The sequence below is a fragment of the Macaca fascicularis genome, chromosome 16 (genome assembly GCF_037993035.2).
Source record: "Macaca fascicularis isolate 582-1 chromosome 16, T2T-MFA8v1.1".
NCBI classification, from domain to species: Eukaryota; Metazoa; Chordata; class Mammalia; order Primates; family Cercopithecidae; genus Macaca; species Macaca fascicularis.
This window is the reverse complement of record NC_088390.1, coordinates 57,690,601-57,703,975: the sequence shown is the minus strand read 5'-3', so window position 1 is coordinate 57,703,975 and position 13,375 is coordinate 57,690,601. Positions and strand designations below refer to the sequence as shown.

Sequence of the window (13,375 nt, the reverse complement as noted above, 5' to 3'; positions counted from 1 at the left end):
TGTCCGTCGGGTCCTTCTCATGGTGCAGTGGGAAGCTGCCGAAGACTGATTGCTTTGGAGGCTGGTCTGGTTTCCTCTCCTTGCTCCTGAGAGGGCCACCTCGGCTGTCCCTCTCACGGAACAGAGCCCGACTCTGTCCCTTTCCAAGGCAGCTCGCATGACGCCTTCCACTGGGCACCAGCTCCATCCTCGGCCGGGCCTCTGAGCCCCCGAGTGCCCAAGCGTGTGCTCTGTCGCCCAGGCTGGAGTACAGTGGCATAATCTCGGCTCATTACAACTTCAGCCTCCCAAGTAGCTGGGATTACAGGCATGCGCCACAACTCCCGGCTAATTTTTGTATTTTTAGTAGAGACGGGGTTTCACCATTTGGTGAGGCCAGTCTCGAACTCCTGACTTGAAGCGATTCGCCCGCTTCGGCTTCCCAAAGTGCTGGGATCATAGGCGTGAGCTACTTCACCCGGCTGTGAGCTTATGGCTTTTAAGCTTTCTGGAGAGAGGCTGGCATCTCCACCGGGGGCGAGAGCTAAACCAGCATCTCCAGGGAGGCGGGGCCGGGCCGGAGATGGTCTTCCTGCCCTCCACCTATCCCTCTGTCGGACCTTCCCGACCCCGGGGAAAGATTCTGAAACTCTTCCCTTCCCTCTGCCAGTCTGAGAAGGATGTTGAGCAGTGTGCCTGAGGGGGCCTCCCCATCTCTGCTTCCAGCAGGAAGGCTCAGTTGCACAGCTCCTGTTGGGTCATCTCTTTTCCATTTGTCCTCATACTTTAGGTTTGTCCTGATGGTTTCTTCTCCACATCCCTCACTCCACCCCAGGGACCCCCCCATATTCTCTGTGCTTCCACATGACCACCTCTCCCCTTTGGGAGTCACTTAAGATGGAGGAGAGGGTGGCAGTTAGCCCAGGCTGATGTGGAATTGTCTGGAAAGAGCTGGGCTGTCCCAGAGCTTCGTTTTGGCCTCCTTGGGGGCTGCTCAGATGGGCTTTCTTGTCAAACTATTTCCCAAATAGGCAAATTGAGCAAAGTGTTCTTGCTGAGGTTAGCTTGACCCCCGCCACTTAGTACCTTCCACAAGTTGCTTTCTTCCTCCCCCAGAGCAAGATGACATTTTGCATGGTAGGAATTTTTGGTGAGCACCCTTTCACCCCGCTAAAAAATCTCCCTGACAGCCATTCAGCCGTATCATAGGGCACTTAGCTCTTCTGCAAGTGAAATCCCGTGCCCAAATTAGAGCCGCATGCAGTAAAAGCCAGTTGGCACGCGCTTAACCATACAGAATATGGGCACTTTTCCTGCTCCTGACGTCGGGGCTGTTCAGGCTTCTGCTGTATTAACACTTGTCTTCAGAGAGAAAGCAGAGGAGTTTGGTGCAGTGAGCACAAGCAGCCTACTAGTCCTGCCTCCAAGTTGGCAAGTCTGTTTCCTTCTCTGAGCCTCAGTTTCTCCATCTGTGAAATGAGGGTGACTGTTTAGTATCCTCTCAGGCTTCAGAGGCTTACCCCCTTTCCTTTCTACCTCAATGTATCAATCTGATGTTTTTCAACTGGAACTTACTGGTGACAGATTAAGGGGTGTGTATGTGTGTGTGTGTCTGGTCATATAAGCTAAGTGATTCCCTTCTGTCCCCTAAACATGGGTAGAAGAGCCCTCTAGAGGAGTGGGAAGAAGGGTTCAGCCCAGAGTAGCTCTTGGTGACCTGCTTTTCTTTCCTATTTTTCCCCAACAAGGAGTATAGGAAGGAGGCAGTGTGTGTATGCCACATACATTAAAAGACCTTGTTCACAGGGTGATAGTTGCATTCCAGTGGTGTCCTTGCCTTCCAGTCCCCTCACACTCTGGCTTTCTTCGTGGTGGTGGCATCTGCTCTGCTCAGTCCCACATCTCCCAGTAGGTCAATGTTTTCTGGCCTCTACCCCTGCCAGCCTGCCACCCGACAGCCCGCCCGCCCGCCTGTCCTCCTGCCTGTCCTTCTGCCTGTCTGGCTGCCCTGCCTCTGGATCAGCCTGGCACAGAGCCCTGGGCTTTTGGCCAGCTCCTCCTCCCCTCCCCGCCCCCGCCCCTTTTCTCAGCTACTGCCATGCCTGAAGCGTGCCAGGTCCGCCCCCTTCAGAAGTTTTCTTGGACAATTTTTTTTTTTCACCGCCTCTCTACCCTGTAGGGATAAGGAGGTGGGGTGGGGAGGAAGGGCTGAGTCAGTTGTGATTTTCTGGAAAAGGCAGAGGTTGGCACCTTAGGGCAACTTCCAGATGGGAGGGACAATTGGGAGAGGGGCCAGCTTTGGGAGGGGGCTTCTACTCTGGTGTCAGCCACATGGAACCCTCTTGTTGAAGAGTTAGCAGAATCATCTACTTCTGAAGGGGTCCAGTGAGCATCCCTCCCTCACTCCCCAGTTAGCTTTGTCTGTTCTCTTATCCCAGACCAAACCAAATCAAACCAAGTCCCCTGCTGGACTTTAAACCTGGTGAAAGCAGGGACCATGCCAATCACTGTGTGCTGGGTACTGTAGCACAGTGCCCAGCACTGTCCAATAGAAATGCAATGTGAGCCATACATGTAAGTTTTTATTTTCTACGAGCCATATTAAAGAAACAGGTGAAATTAATTTTAAAGATAGTTAACTCAACATATAAAAAATGATTTCAACATGCAATCAGTATAAGTAATTATTAAAGAGATATTTAATCTTTTTTTGGAGGGTACTCAAGTTTTAGAAATCTAGTATTCTAAACTAGATTAAAATTATTTTTATTTATTTATTTATTTATTATTTTTCTTTCTTTTTTTTTTTTTTGAGACGGAGTCTCACTCTGTAGCCCAGGCTGGAGTGCAGTGGCCGGATCTCAGCTCACTGCAAGCTCCGCCTCCCGGGTTCACGCCATTCTCCGGCCTCAGCCTCCCAAGTAGCTGGGACTACAGGCGCCCTCCACCTCGCCCGGCTAGTTTTTTGTATTTCTTAGTAGAGACGGGGTTTCACCGTGTTAGCCAGGATGGTCTCGATCTCCTGACCTCGTGATCCACCCGTCTCGGCCTCCCAAAGTGCTGGGATTACAGGCTTGAGCCACCGCGCCCGGCCTATTTATTATTTTTCGAGTCAGAGTCTCACTCTATTGCTCAGGCTGGAGTGCAGTGGCATGAAATCAACTCACTGCAACCTCAACCTCCTGGGTTCAAGTGGTTCTTGAGCCTCAGCCTCCCAAGTAGCTGAGATTATAGGCACCTGCCACCACACCCGGCTAATGTTTTATATTTTTAGTAGAGATGGGGTTTCGCCATGTTGATGAGGCTGGTCTTGAGCTCCTGACCTCAGGTGATCCACCCACCTCGGCCTCCCAAAGTGTTGGAATTACAGGTGTGAGCCACTGCACCCGGCCATATTTTATTTTATTTTATTTTATTTTATTTTATTTTTTTTTTGTTTTTTTTTTTTTTGTTGAGACAGAGTCTCCCTGTGTCGCCCAGACTGGAGTGCAGTGGCCAGATCTCAGCTCACTGCAAGCTCCGCCTCCCGGGTTCACGCCATTCTCCTGCCTCAGCCTCCCGAGTAGCTGGGACTACAGGCGTCCGCCACCTCGCCCGGCTAGTTTTTGTATTTTTTAGTAGAGACGGGGTTTCACCGTGTTAGCCAGGATGGTCTCGATCTCCTGACCTTGTGATCTGCCCGTCTCGGCCTCCCAAAGTGCTGGGATTACAGGCTTGAGCCACCGCGCCCGGCCCATATTTTATTTTATACTTAACACATTCCAAATTCAGATGCTACGTTTTGACTGGAAACACTTGCTCTGTTTTTAAATTTCATAAAGTTTACAGTTGAAAAAGTTAAATAGTTATATATATATATTTTTTGACACGGAGTTTTGCTCTGTCGCCCAGGCTGCAGTGTAGTGGCATGATCTCTGCTCACTGCAACCTCTGCCTCCCAAGTTCAAGCGATTCTTGTGCCTCAACCTTCCCAGTAGCTGGGATTTACAGGCATGCCCACCATGCCCAGCTAATTTTTGTATTTTTAGTAGAGGCAGGGTTTTGCCATGTTGTCCAGGTTAGTCTCAAATTCCTGACCTCAGGTGATCCACCTGCCTCGACCTCCCAAAGTGCTGGGATTACAGGTGTGAGCCACCACGCGCGGCCTGACACTTAAAAGTTACAGAATGAAACATTCAGTTGCTCAGTTGGACTGGCCACGCTGCAAGAGCCTCAGCAGAGCAGCCAAATGTAATTAGTGGTTTTTGTAGTGGACAGAGAAGGCCCAGTGTATAGTAGCTGTCAAGATAACAACAACAACAACAACAACGAAGAAATGGCTCCAAGCAGCTGGACTCTTACCAGAAACCACCAGCTTCTTGACTTCTGATTAGAAATCTGGTACCTGTTAGATGATGTGAGCATGGTGTGTGTGTTTTTGCAGGTTTGAAACATGTTTGTTGCTCATTTTCCAGCATCCGGGGAACCCCAAACCGGCTCCCAGTCTAGCTTTGTTTTCTAATTGCTTCAGGCTGATGCCTTCTCTACTTCTTGAGATGCCTGCAGCCTTGACTGAAGACTTAGATATCATTGGGATGAAGTTAAAGGTGTTAGGTGGGGATGGGCATTAAGCAGTGTGTCTTTACTTTGGGGTTATGGATGGATTCGAAAGTGTTCATTAACCCCTGAAATCTTGAAATGACGTGCAAAGTGCATTTTTCTGGTGGAGTGTTCTTGCCTTTTATCCTAACAGGAACTATCTCAAAAAAAAAAAAAAAAAAAAAAGTTAAGAACCAGTTATTCAGACTATTAGGGCACAGAAAATCCGTCTAATTAAGAAGGTGTTTCCTTATAGGTAGACAGGGTTGATCCCTGTCTGGGGACACAGGACCCTCTAAGATGGATTAATCCTACTCCTAGTTTCCCAGATGTGAGAAACTGAGGTCCAGATTTGAAGGCTTGACTTGTCCAAGACCACACATGGAGCCGGAAGCTTGGCCTGGGGGAAGGGTGGAGGTGAAGGTTCTAATCTGAAGATCCGGGTTTAATCCTACTTCTTTGCTGGAGATGAAAGTCCAGGCTTGACTCATGACAGGGGCCTTAGGGGAATTGGGGCCCCAAACTTGACAAGATTCCAAAACCTGCTCCCACCTTGCCCTCCTCCCTTCCTTCAACTGGCTTGCCCCACCCCAGTTTAAAGGCACTTCTCCCTCTAGGGAGGGGTGAGGGAGGCCATAAATGTGATTGAAAATGGCATCCTTGCTTCTGGGTATGGAGGTTGAAAGCAGGTTTGCAGAGGATTAGAGAAATCCCAGTCCCAGGGGCTGTTTTCAGCCTCCCTCCCTGAGACCTAGAGTTCCCATTCACACTGTGCACACTGCTTTCCTGGGAGGCCTCTTTCTGAGACCGTCTCATCTGGTGCATTTGCTCCTTCCTCCCTTGGACCCCAAGCCCTAGTCTCCTTCCAGCCTCCATAAGCTCCTCAATGCTCTGGATTCTTTCGAATAGAACACCAAAAGGAAAATTTCATTACTTCATACTAGTTTCTATTAATTTTGAACTGCTTATGACTTCAGAACTGGGTGAGCTGGAATTACCAGTCTTTTTTGTTTTTACCTTTTTATTATGGAAAGAAATACAAACATAAAAGTAGAAAGGATAATGTAATAACCCCTCCATGTACCACCCATCACTTAGCTTTAACAATTACCATGCATATGCAGTCTGTTTTCATTTTCCCCTGCGCTCTGATTATTTTGAAGCAAATCTTAGACATGTCATTTTATTTGTAACTTTCAGTATGTATTTCTAAAATATAAGAATTACAATATGACTTTAAAAGATTGACAACAGGAGTGAGCCATCGTGCCTGGCTCCTAACTTACGCTTTATTTATTTAGTTTGAGACAGGATCTCACTCTGTCACCCAGGCTGGAGTGCAATGGTGCCATCTCAGCTAACTGCAACCTCTGCCTCCTGGGCCCAGGTGATCCTCCCATCTCAGTCTCCTGAGTAGCTGGGACCACAGGTGTATGCCTGGCTAATTTTTTTTTGGGGGGGTATATATATATATATATGTATTTTTGGGGGGAGGTGGGGTGGGGGACAGAGTCATGCTCTGTCACCCAGGCTGGAGTACAATGGTGCGATCTCACTGCAACCTCCCCGCCTCTCGTTGAAGCGATTCTTCTGCTTCAAAGTAGCTGGGATTACAGGTGTGCGCCACTATGCCCAGCTAATTTATATATTTTTAATAGAGACAAGGTTTCACCATGTTGATCAGGCAGGTCTCGAACTCCTGACCCCATGACTCACCCACCTCGGTCTCCCAGCGTGCTGGGATTACAGGCGTGAGCTACGGTACCCGGCCCTAACTTCTACTTTAACCGAAGGGAATTAACATGCCAGGCTCTGAGATTCATTATCTCTCATAATCCTCCCTACCCACTAAGGTGGTGTCAATGGATGTTTTACAGACCAGGGTACTGAGATGGGGAGGTTGAGTATCTTGTCTGAGTCACACAGCCACACAGAACCACAGCCAGAATTTGAACCCAAAGCCTGTTTGAATCCAGACTCTTTGCACTGTCCCTGTGCTGCCTTTTTGAAGACATAAAGGGAACAGAAGGCCTTTGCCAAAGTAAACTCACTTTAGGCTGGAGGACAAAATAGAAAACACTTTAAGAGTTCACATGACCCAGTGAACAGTGGGTCTGTGCCATGGAATTGCACTCCGATAAATCAAAACATCCCACCTATAATTCTTTAAACTATTAACTTCTTTTCCCAGCTTCCTATTTCCATAGTTAGTTAAAAAGTGATTATTTGGCATATTGAACATTGACTAGGTATTTGATGACGTCAAATTATTGTCATCCTGGTGTGGTGGCTCACATCTATAATTTCAGCACTTTGGGAGCTGAGGTGGGAGGATTGCTTGAGGACAGACAGGAGTGTGAGACCAGCTTGGAAAACATAGTGAGGCCCCATCTCTACAAATTAAAAAAAAAAAAAAAAAAAAAATTGGAGCCAGGCGTGATGGTGCATGTGCCTGTGGTCCCAGCTGCTCAGGAGGCTGAGGTGGGAGGATCGCTTGAGCCTGGGAAGTCAAGGCTGCAGTGAGCCAAGATCCCACCACTGCACTCCAGCCTGGATGACAGAGCAATACTCTGTCTCAAAGAAAAAAAAAAAGTAGGCTCTTCCCTAATTGAGAACTGTTTTCTTTTCTCTTTGGTGTAAGTCAAGTCAGTGACACTTCTCTGAACTCTTTTTTTTTTTTTTTTGAGATGAAGTCTCGCTCTGTCCCCCGAGCTGGAGTGCAGTGGCCGGATCTCAGCTCACTGTCTCTCTCTCCTGGGTTTACACCATTCTCCTGCCTCAGCCTCCCGAGTAGCTGGGACTACAGGCGCCCGCCAACTCACCCGGCTAGTTTTTTGTATTTCTTAGTAGAGACGGGGTTTCACCGTGTTAGCCAGGATGGTCTCGATCTCCTGACCTCGTGATCCACCCGTCTCGGCCTCCCAAAGTGCTGGGATTACAGGCTTGAGCCACCGTGCCCGGCCCTACATAGCTTCTTAAGCTGTTGCAAGGATGCTCTTTCCCTCTGTTTTCTCCTGAATCCCCCCTGGGCTTCTGGAGAATGGTCACTCCGTCTTTGTTACTCTTATGCCCCCTCCTTGGCCCAGCAGCCTTTGAGAGGTGAATCCTCAATAGCTACTATGTATCTGGCAAGCTGCCGCCCCTGCCCCCACATGCCCCACCCCTGGCCCAGGACCTGATAACTGCTCTGTAGATCAAGGCAGGCAGAGGGTACCAGAAGCCACAGCATGTTGGCACCCAGGAAAATAGGCTGGTGCAACTGTTGCCTTTATTGCCAGGGACTGGTTGCTTCATTCTTTGAATCCACAGGTTTATCAGCTATAGGAGGGTGGAAGAGGGTAGGGGGAATTAATGAACTCAGAGTTCACCTTCCTTTTCTGAACAATGGATGTTCATTGGTTTCGGCAATCTAGGTACATAGAAGGTGCCCAGGAGATACTGCCCACAGGGCAAAGGCACTTCGCAGCTCTAGTAGAAGCTGATCTACTGAAGTACTGGAGTGGGTCCCTGGTCCCTGGTACCTGGACCCTTTAACTGGGGAGATGGGGGAGTGGGGTGGGGCTCTAGGCAGTGGTATTTTTCACTATTTTCCCCACCAGTGCATAAGTAAAATCTTAATAATTGTTTCTATCGTCAACCCTACCCGCCTGCCTCTTTCCATGCTAGTGTGAATGCTCCAGTTCCCTGGGACTGGGGACTTGGACATGGACTGAGTGCTTACTACATGGCAGGCAGCTTGTTTTATACAACTTCTCTTTGAAGTCTTCATAAAAGCCTTATTCAAGTTTCATAGGAGGTAACTAAGGTTCAGAGTGAAGAAGTAACCAGTTAGGGTGCTCTTAGCTTCCATCTGGATCCCCCAAGTTCCCAATACACTGCCGGAGCTCAGCCCACACCAGGCCTTCTCTAAGTGTTTGTGGAATGAATGAGACTGGGACCAAGCGAAGGAAAATACAGGTTACAGTTCTCAGCAATGCCCCATGTGCTTTGGGCCTGAAAGAAATTAGGTAGCACCATACTTAACAGAAACTGGGCCAAGGGCTTAAAAGACAAAGGTTCTTCATGGCCTCTGTGCCTCCCTGCCCCTTCGTTGTGTTTTAATCAGGGCTGGTGGCTTTGCTGAAAGGAGGCCTGGAGGGGCCTGGAGTGGGTTCCCAGGGTGGGGTGTGTGCCCTGGAGGGCTGGGTGAGTCTCTGCTGGTTGGGGGTGGGGGAGGGCTGCCAGGATGTCTTTTCTTTCATTGGTTGGGTGGCCCTGCCCTCCTCCCCCTCCCTCTCCTGGAACATTCCAGACATTCCAGACGATCTGCCTGCCATTGCTTTCAGGATATGGATTAACATCCCAGCAGAGATTTGATTTCACCACTGCCACCCTTCTCCTCCCCCCATCCCCTCCACGAAAGAAAGCCTCTAAAACTGGGAGTTTGAAGTGTGAGGGAATTTTGACCTTTGACCTTAGATTGTACTAAGGGACCATCTTGAAAGAGCACACTTCAAACTGGGCTCCTAAACTGGGGTTCCCTTAGGCCCTTACTGGTTTGAACTCCCAGGTAAGCCACCCCCACCTCTCTGCCCTTCATCCAGAAGTGTTCCCTTGAGGGAGGTCCTGGGCCTGGGCCTGGGCAATACCTGTTATAGGTGTTAAACTAGGTCTGTGTTCTCAGTCTTCCAATGGCATGGCCATTTCTTTTCCTCATTTCTTCCAGCAGCTTTGCTTTCATTGTGAGGGCTTCTACATTTTCAGTCTGTCTAGTTGGTCATCAAATGAGTTGTGGGAAATTCCTCACAAGGGTAAAGGCAGGGGTTCCCTCTTGGCCAATGAATTGAATCACAAAAAGGTGGTCTGATGGCATTTGGGGACCTGGAACTGGATTTGTATCTTATTATTTTGTCCTGCTATAATCTGACCTACTTAGGTCAAGTTCATGAACAAACCAAAGAAAGCCGCAGAGATTCTCTTCAATACTTATTTCCTTCTTTCCCCATTATTTCATCCCTCAGAGAGTTTTCCTTAACATATTTAGAATGGCAGGCTAGAAAATATCAGAGACCTTGCTTGTACCCACTGTAAAGCTGGAGATATTGAGGTCACATGGGTGAATGGGTGAGGTGAGTGAACTGGCTCAGGATAGCCAAGGTCAATGCTTTTACAGCTAGAGCTTAGCATCCCTTTTCTCTGGTCCCTTATGTTTTCAGCACCCTTTCCCCCAGGCTGGGCAAGGGCTGGCATGTCAGATAGGAATATTGAGGCCCGAAGCTTAAGAGAGGCTTAATTAGAGGAACAGCCAGTCAGGGGCAGGTTAAGGGCTAGAACTAGACTTTCTTACTTTCTAGTTCAGTTTTCCTTCAAGCCACTAGAGTTTTTTTGGACATTGTCCTTGGACTAAGAGTTTGTGATCAAGGATAAACAAAGATACAAATGCAATTGACCAATGCATTAAGTCAATTTAAAAGTCTTAAACACAGGGATTAGCGCATTGATTTGGGTGGTGAGCAAGTGATCTGGGAGTCAGTCCTGAACCTGAAAGCCTTCCTTAGGGAAAATTACCTTTTTTTTTTTTTTTTTTTTTTTAACGAGTCTCACTCTGTTGCCCAGGCTGCAGTGCACTGGTTTGATCTTGGCTCACTGTGACCTCTGCCTCCCTGGTTCAAGCGATCCTCCTGCCTCAGCCTCCTGAGTAGCTGGAATTACAGGCACGTGCCACCATACCCTGCTAATTTTTTTTTTTGTGGAGAGGGAATTTCACCATGTTGACCAGGCTGGTCTCCAACTCCTGACCTCAAGTGATTGGCCTGCCTCGGCCTCCCAAAGCGTTGGGATTACAGGCATGAGCCATCACGCCTGCCTAAAAATTACATTTTAAAGATGGGAAGAAGAAATTACCTGGGCATAGTGGCATGCACATGTGGTCCCAGCTATACAGGAGGGTGGGAGGTGGGAGGATTGCTTGATCCCAGGAGGTCTAGGCTGCAGTGAACTGTGTTTATGCCACTGCACTCCAGTTTGGGTGACAGAGCACTTTACAAGATTGTTAGTAAATAATAGTCATAATAAAGCTGGGAAGAAAAAAATATTGTATAGTTACTGGGAGAGAGAAAAGTAGTGGCATTATGCTGACTTGTACCTGTGTTAATCACTCCCACCTTAGTATTCACAGATACATCTATTGTTACACTTTAAGTACTTACATTTTCTAGCATCACCTACCACCCTGTGAATGAAATGGCCTTGAAGAGGTTAAACAATCTTGTAAAGGTCAGTACTAGTAAGTGGAGCATAGGTTTAAATCCGTATCTGTGCCAAGGACTTAACCACTGCACTATATCCTGCTGTGATTTGTTTGTGTATATTATCTCACCTAATAAATTGTGAACACCTTCAACCAGGCATTTTGTCTCTTTTGTTTATTTCTGTGTTTCCAGCATCTGGAACAAAGTAGTATGTGAAGTAGGTATTAATTAAATGGTTGTTAGATTAATTAATAATGCCTTGGGCCAGGTGTTGTGGCTTATGCCTGTAATCTCAGCATTTTGGGAGGCCGAGATGGGCAGATCACCTGAGGTCTGCAGTTCAAGACCAGCCTGGTTGGCCGGGCGCGGTGGCTCACGCCTGTAATCCCAGCACTTTGGGAGGCCGAGGCGGGCGGATCACAAGGTAAGGAGATCGAGACCACGGTGAAACCCCGTCTCTACAAAAAATACAAAAAATTAGCCGGGCGCGGTGGCGGGTGCCTGTAGTCCCAGCTACTTGGGAGGCTGAGGCAGGAGAATGGCGGGAACCCGGGAGGCGGAGCTTGCAGTGAGCCGAGGTCGCGCCACTGCACTCCAGCCGGGGGACAGAGCGAGACTCTGTCTCAAAAAAAAAAAAAAAAGACCAGCCTGGCCAATATAGTGAAACCCCGTCTCTAATAAAAATACAGAAATTAGCCTGATGTGGTGGCGCACACCTGTAATCCCAGCTACTAGGGAGACTGAGGCAGGAGAATCGCTTGAACCCAGGGGGCAGAGGTTGTAGTGAGCCGAGATCGTGCCATTGCACTCCAGCCTGGGTGGCAGAGCGAGACTCTGTCTTAAAAACAAATAAAAAATAAAAAATAATGTCTTATTTAGCTTTGTATTCCTAGTGCCCGGAACATAGTTATGGTAACCTGCTTACTGAATAAAGGAATGAGTGAGAAAGTAGTGGGATAAACAAAACAGTTGTGTGTGTGTGTGTTTTTTTTTGTTTGAAATGTTAACTGAGTGCTTAGAACACCTGATTCTGCATTCCTAGGTGTGGTAGCATTCATGATAATTTTCGTCTCTAAAGCAAGGTACCCCTACTGCAAGTTTCCATTCCTAAAAGTTTATTCTTAGATTTTAAGACTATGGTGTTGGTGAGCTGAAGGTAGGGAAATAGAAACTGGGGCAAGGATTAGAAACTGTGTGGCCGGGCGCGGTGGCCCAAGCCTGTAATCCCAGCACTTTGGGAGGCCGAGACGGGCGGATCACGAGGTCAGAAGATCGAGACCATCCTGGCTAACACGGTGAAACCCCGTCTCTACTAAAAAATACAAAAAACTAGCCGGGCGAGGTGGCGGGCACCTGTAGTCCCAGCTACTCGGGAGGCTGAGGCAGGAGAATGGTGTGAACCCGGGAGGCGGAGCTTGCAGTGAGCTGAGATCCGGCCACTGCACTCCAGCCTGGGCGACAGAGCAAGACTCCGTCTCAAAAAAAAAAAAAAGAAAGAAAGAAAGAAAGAAAAAAAAAAAAAGGATTAGAAACTGGAAGTTTACAGACCCCTCATGTATTCAGAGCTTTCTTTAATTCTGCTCCCTCTTTACTTTCAGGAGCCGGAAAATTCAAATCCGAAATATTCCACCTCAGCTCCGATGGGAAGTAAGTGTTTGGGGGAAACTCTAAATGGAATGGGATACTGGAGCCTAGAAAGTACATCTGGACCAGCTGGAGCTGCCAGAAATGATTGGGGAGGTCTGGGGCCAGGCCAGGGAGGCCTGGGTCCCGTCTGTCCGTCCGTCCATCCGTCCTTCCTTCCGTCCGTCCTTCCTCGTCCTTTCTTTCTGTTTTTTTTTTTTTTTTTTTTTTTGAGATGGAGTTTTGCTCTCTGCCCAGGCTGGAGTGCAGTGGTGTGGTCTTGACTCACCACAACCTCTTCCTCCAGGTTCAAGCGATTCTCCTGCCTCAGCCTCCCAAGTAGCTAGGATTACAGGCGTGTACCCCCATGCCCGGCTAATTTTGTATTTTTATTAGAGACAGAGTTTTACTGTGTTGATCAGGCTGGTCTCAAATGCCTTACCTCAAGTGAGCCACTGCGCCCAGCCTTATCTTTTCTTAACCCACAGCCCCATCTTTTAGGTTGTCCCTATGGTGAGAGGCATTAGGGAGATGGTAGATGAGTGTTTCCTAAGCCCTAAACTTGGTAGTGTGGCAGAAGATAATTTAGGGACCCAGGCAGCCCAGGTCTGCTTCCCAAAAAGCCCTTAAGGCAGAACTTAAGTACAGTCCTGCAAAGACACCCCATCCGCATTAGCACCCCAGAAAGGTTACACTGGACAGGTAATAATGCTCAAACACTCCTATGACTCTGTGTATGCCCCATTGCTTTAGGATGCAGGGTGTCCAGTGGCTGCTTTGCAAGGGTCCTGGGACTCAGAGTTAAGTGTACTTCCCTTCTCCATGCTCCTAGGTACTGGACAGCCTGCTGGCTCAGTATGGGACAGTAGAGAACTGTGAGCAAGGTAAGAGTGGGCCGGGCATGGGGTGGTGCTTGTGGTAGGGGTTGGAGGAGTTTGGTGCATTTGTTCTGCTTCACTTTGTTT

The 13,375-nt window shown here is 48.2% G+C and overlaps 1 protein-coding gene across 2 annotated transcripts in view; it reads left to right on the top strand.

The window, feature by feature from the left end:
• The window catches only part of IGF2BP1 (insulin like growth factor 2 mRNA binding protein 1), a 59,907-nt gene that overhangs the window by 17,161 nt on the left and 29,371 nt on the right, over nt 1–13,375 (top strand). For both annotated transcript variants that reach the window (XM_005583593.4, XM_005583592.4), the window contains exons 3-4: nt 12,386–12,434; nt 13,243–13,294. In XM_005583593.4, the coding sequence (XP_005583650.1) occupies nt 12,386–12,434; nt 13,243–13,294 (101 nt within the window). The remainder of the gene's footprint in view (nt 1–12,385; nt 12,435–13,242; nt 13,295–13,375) is intronic.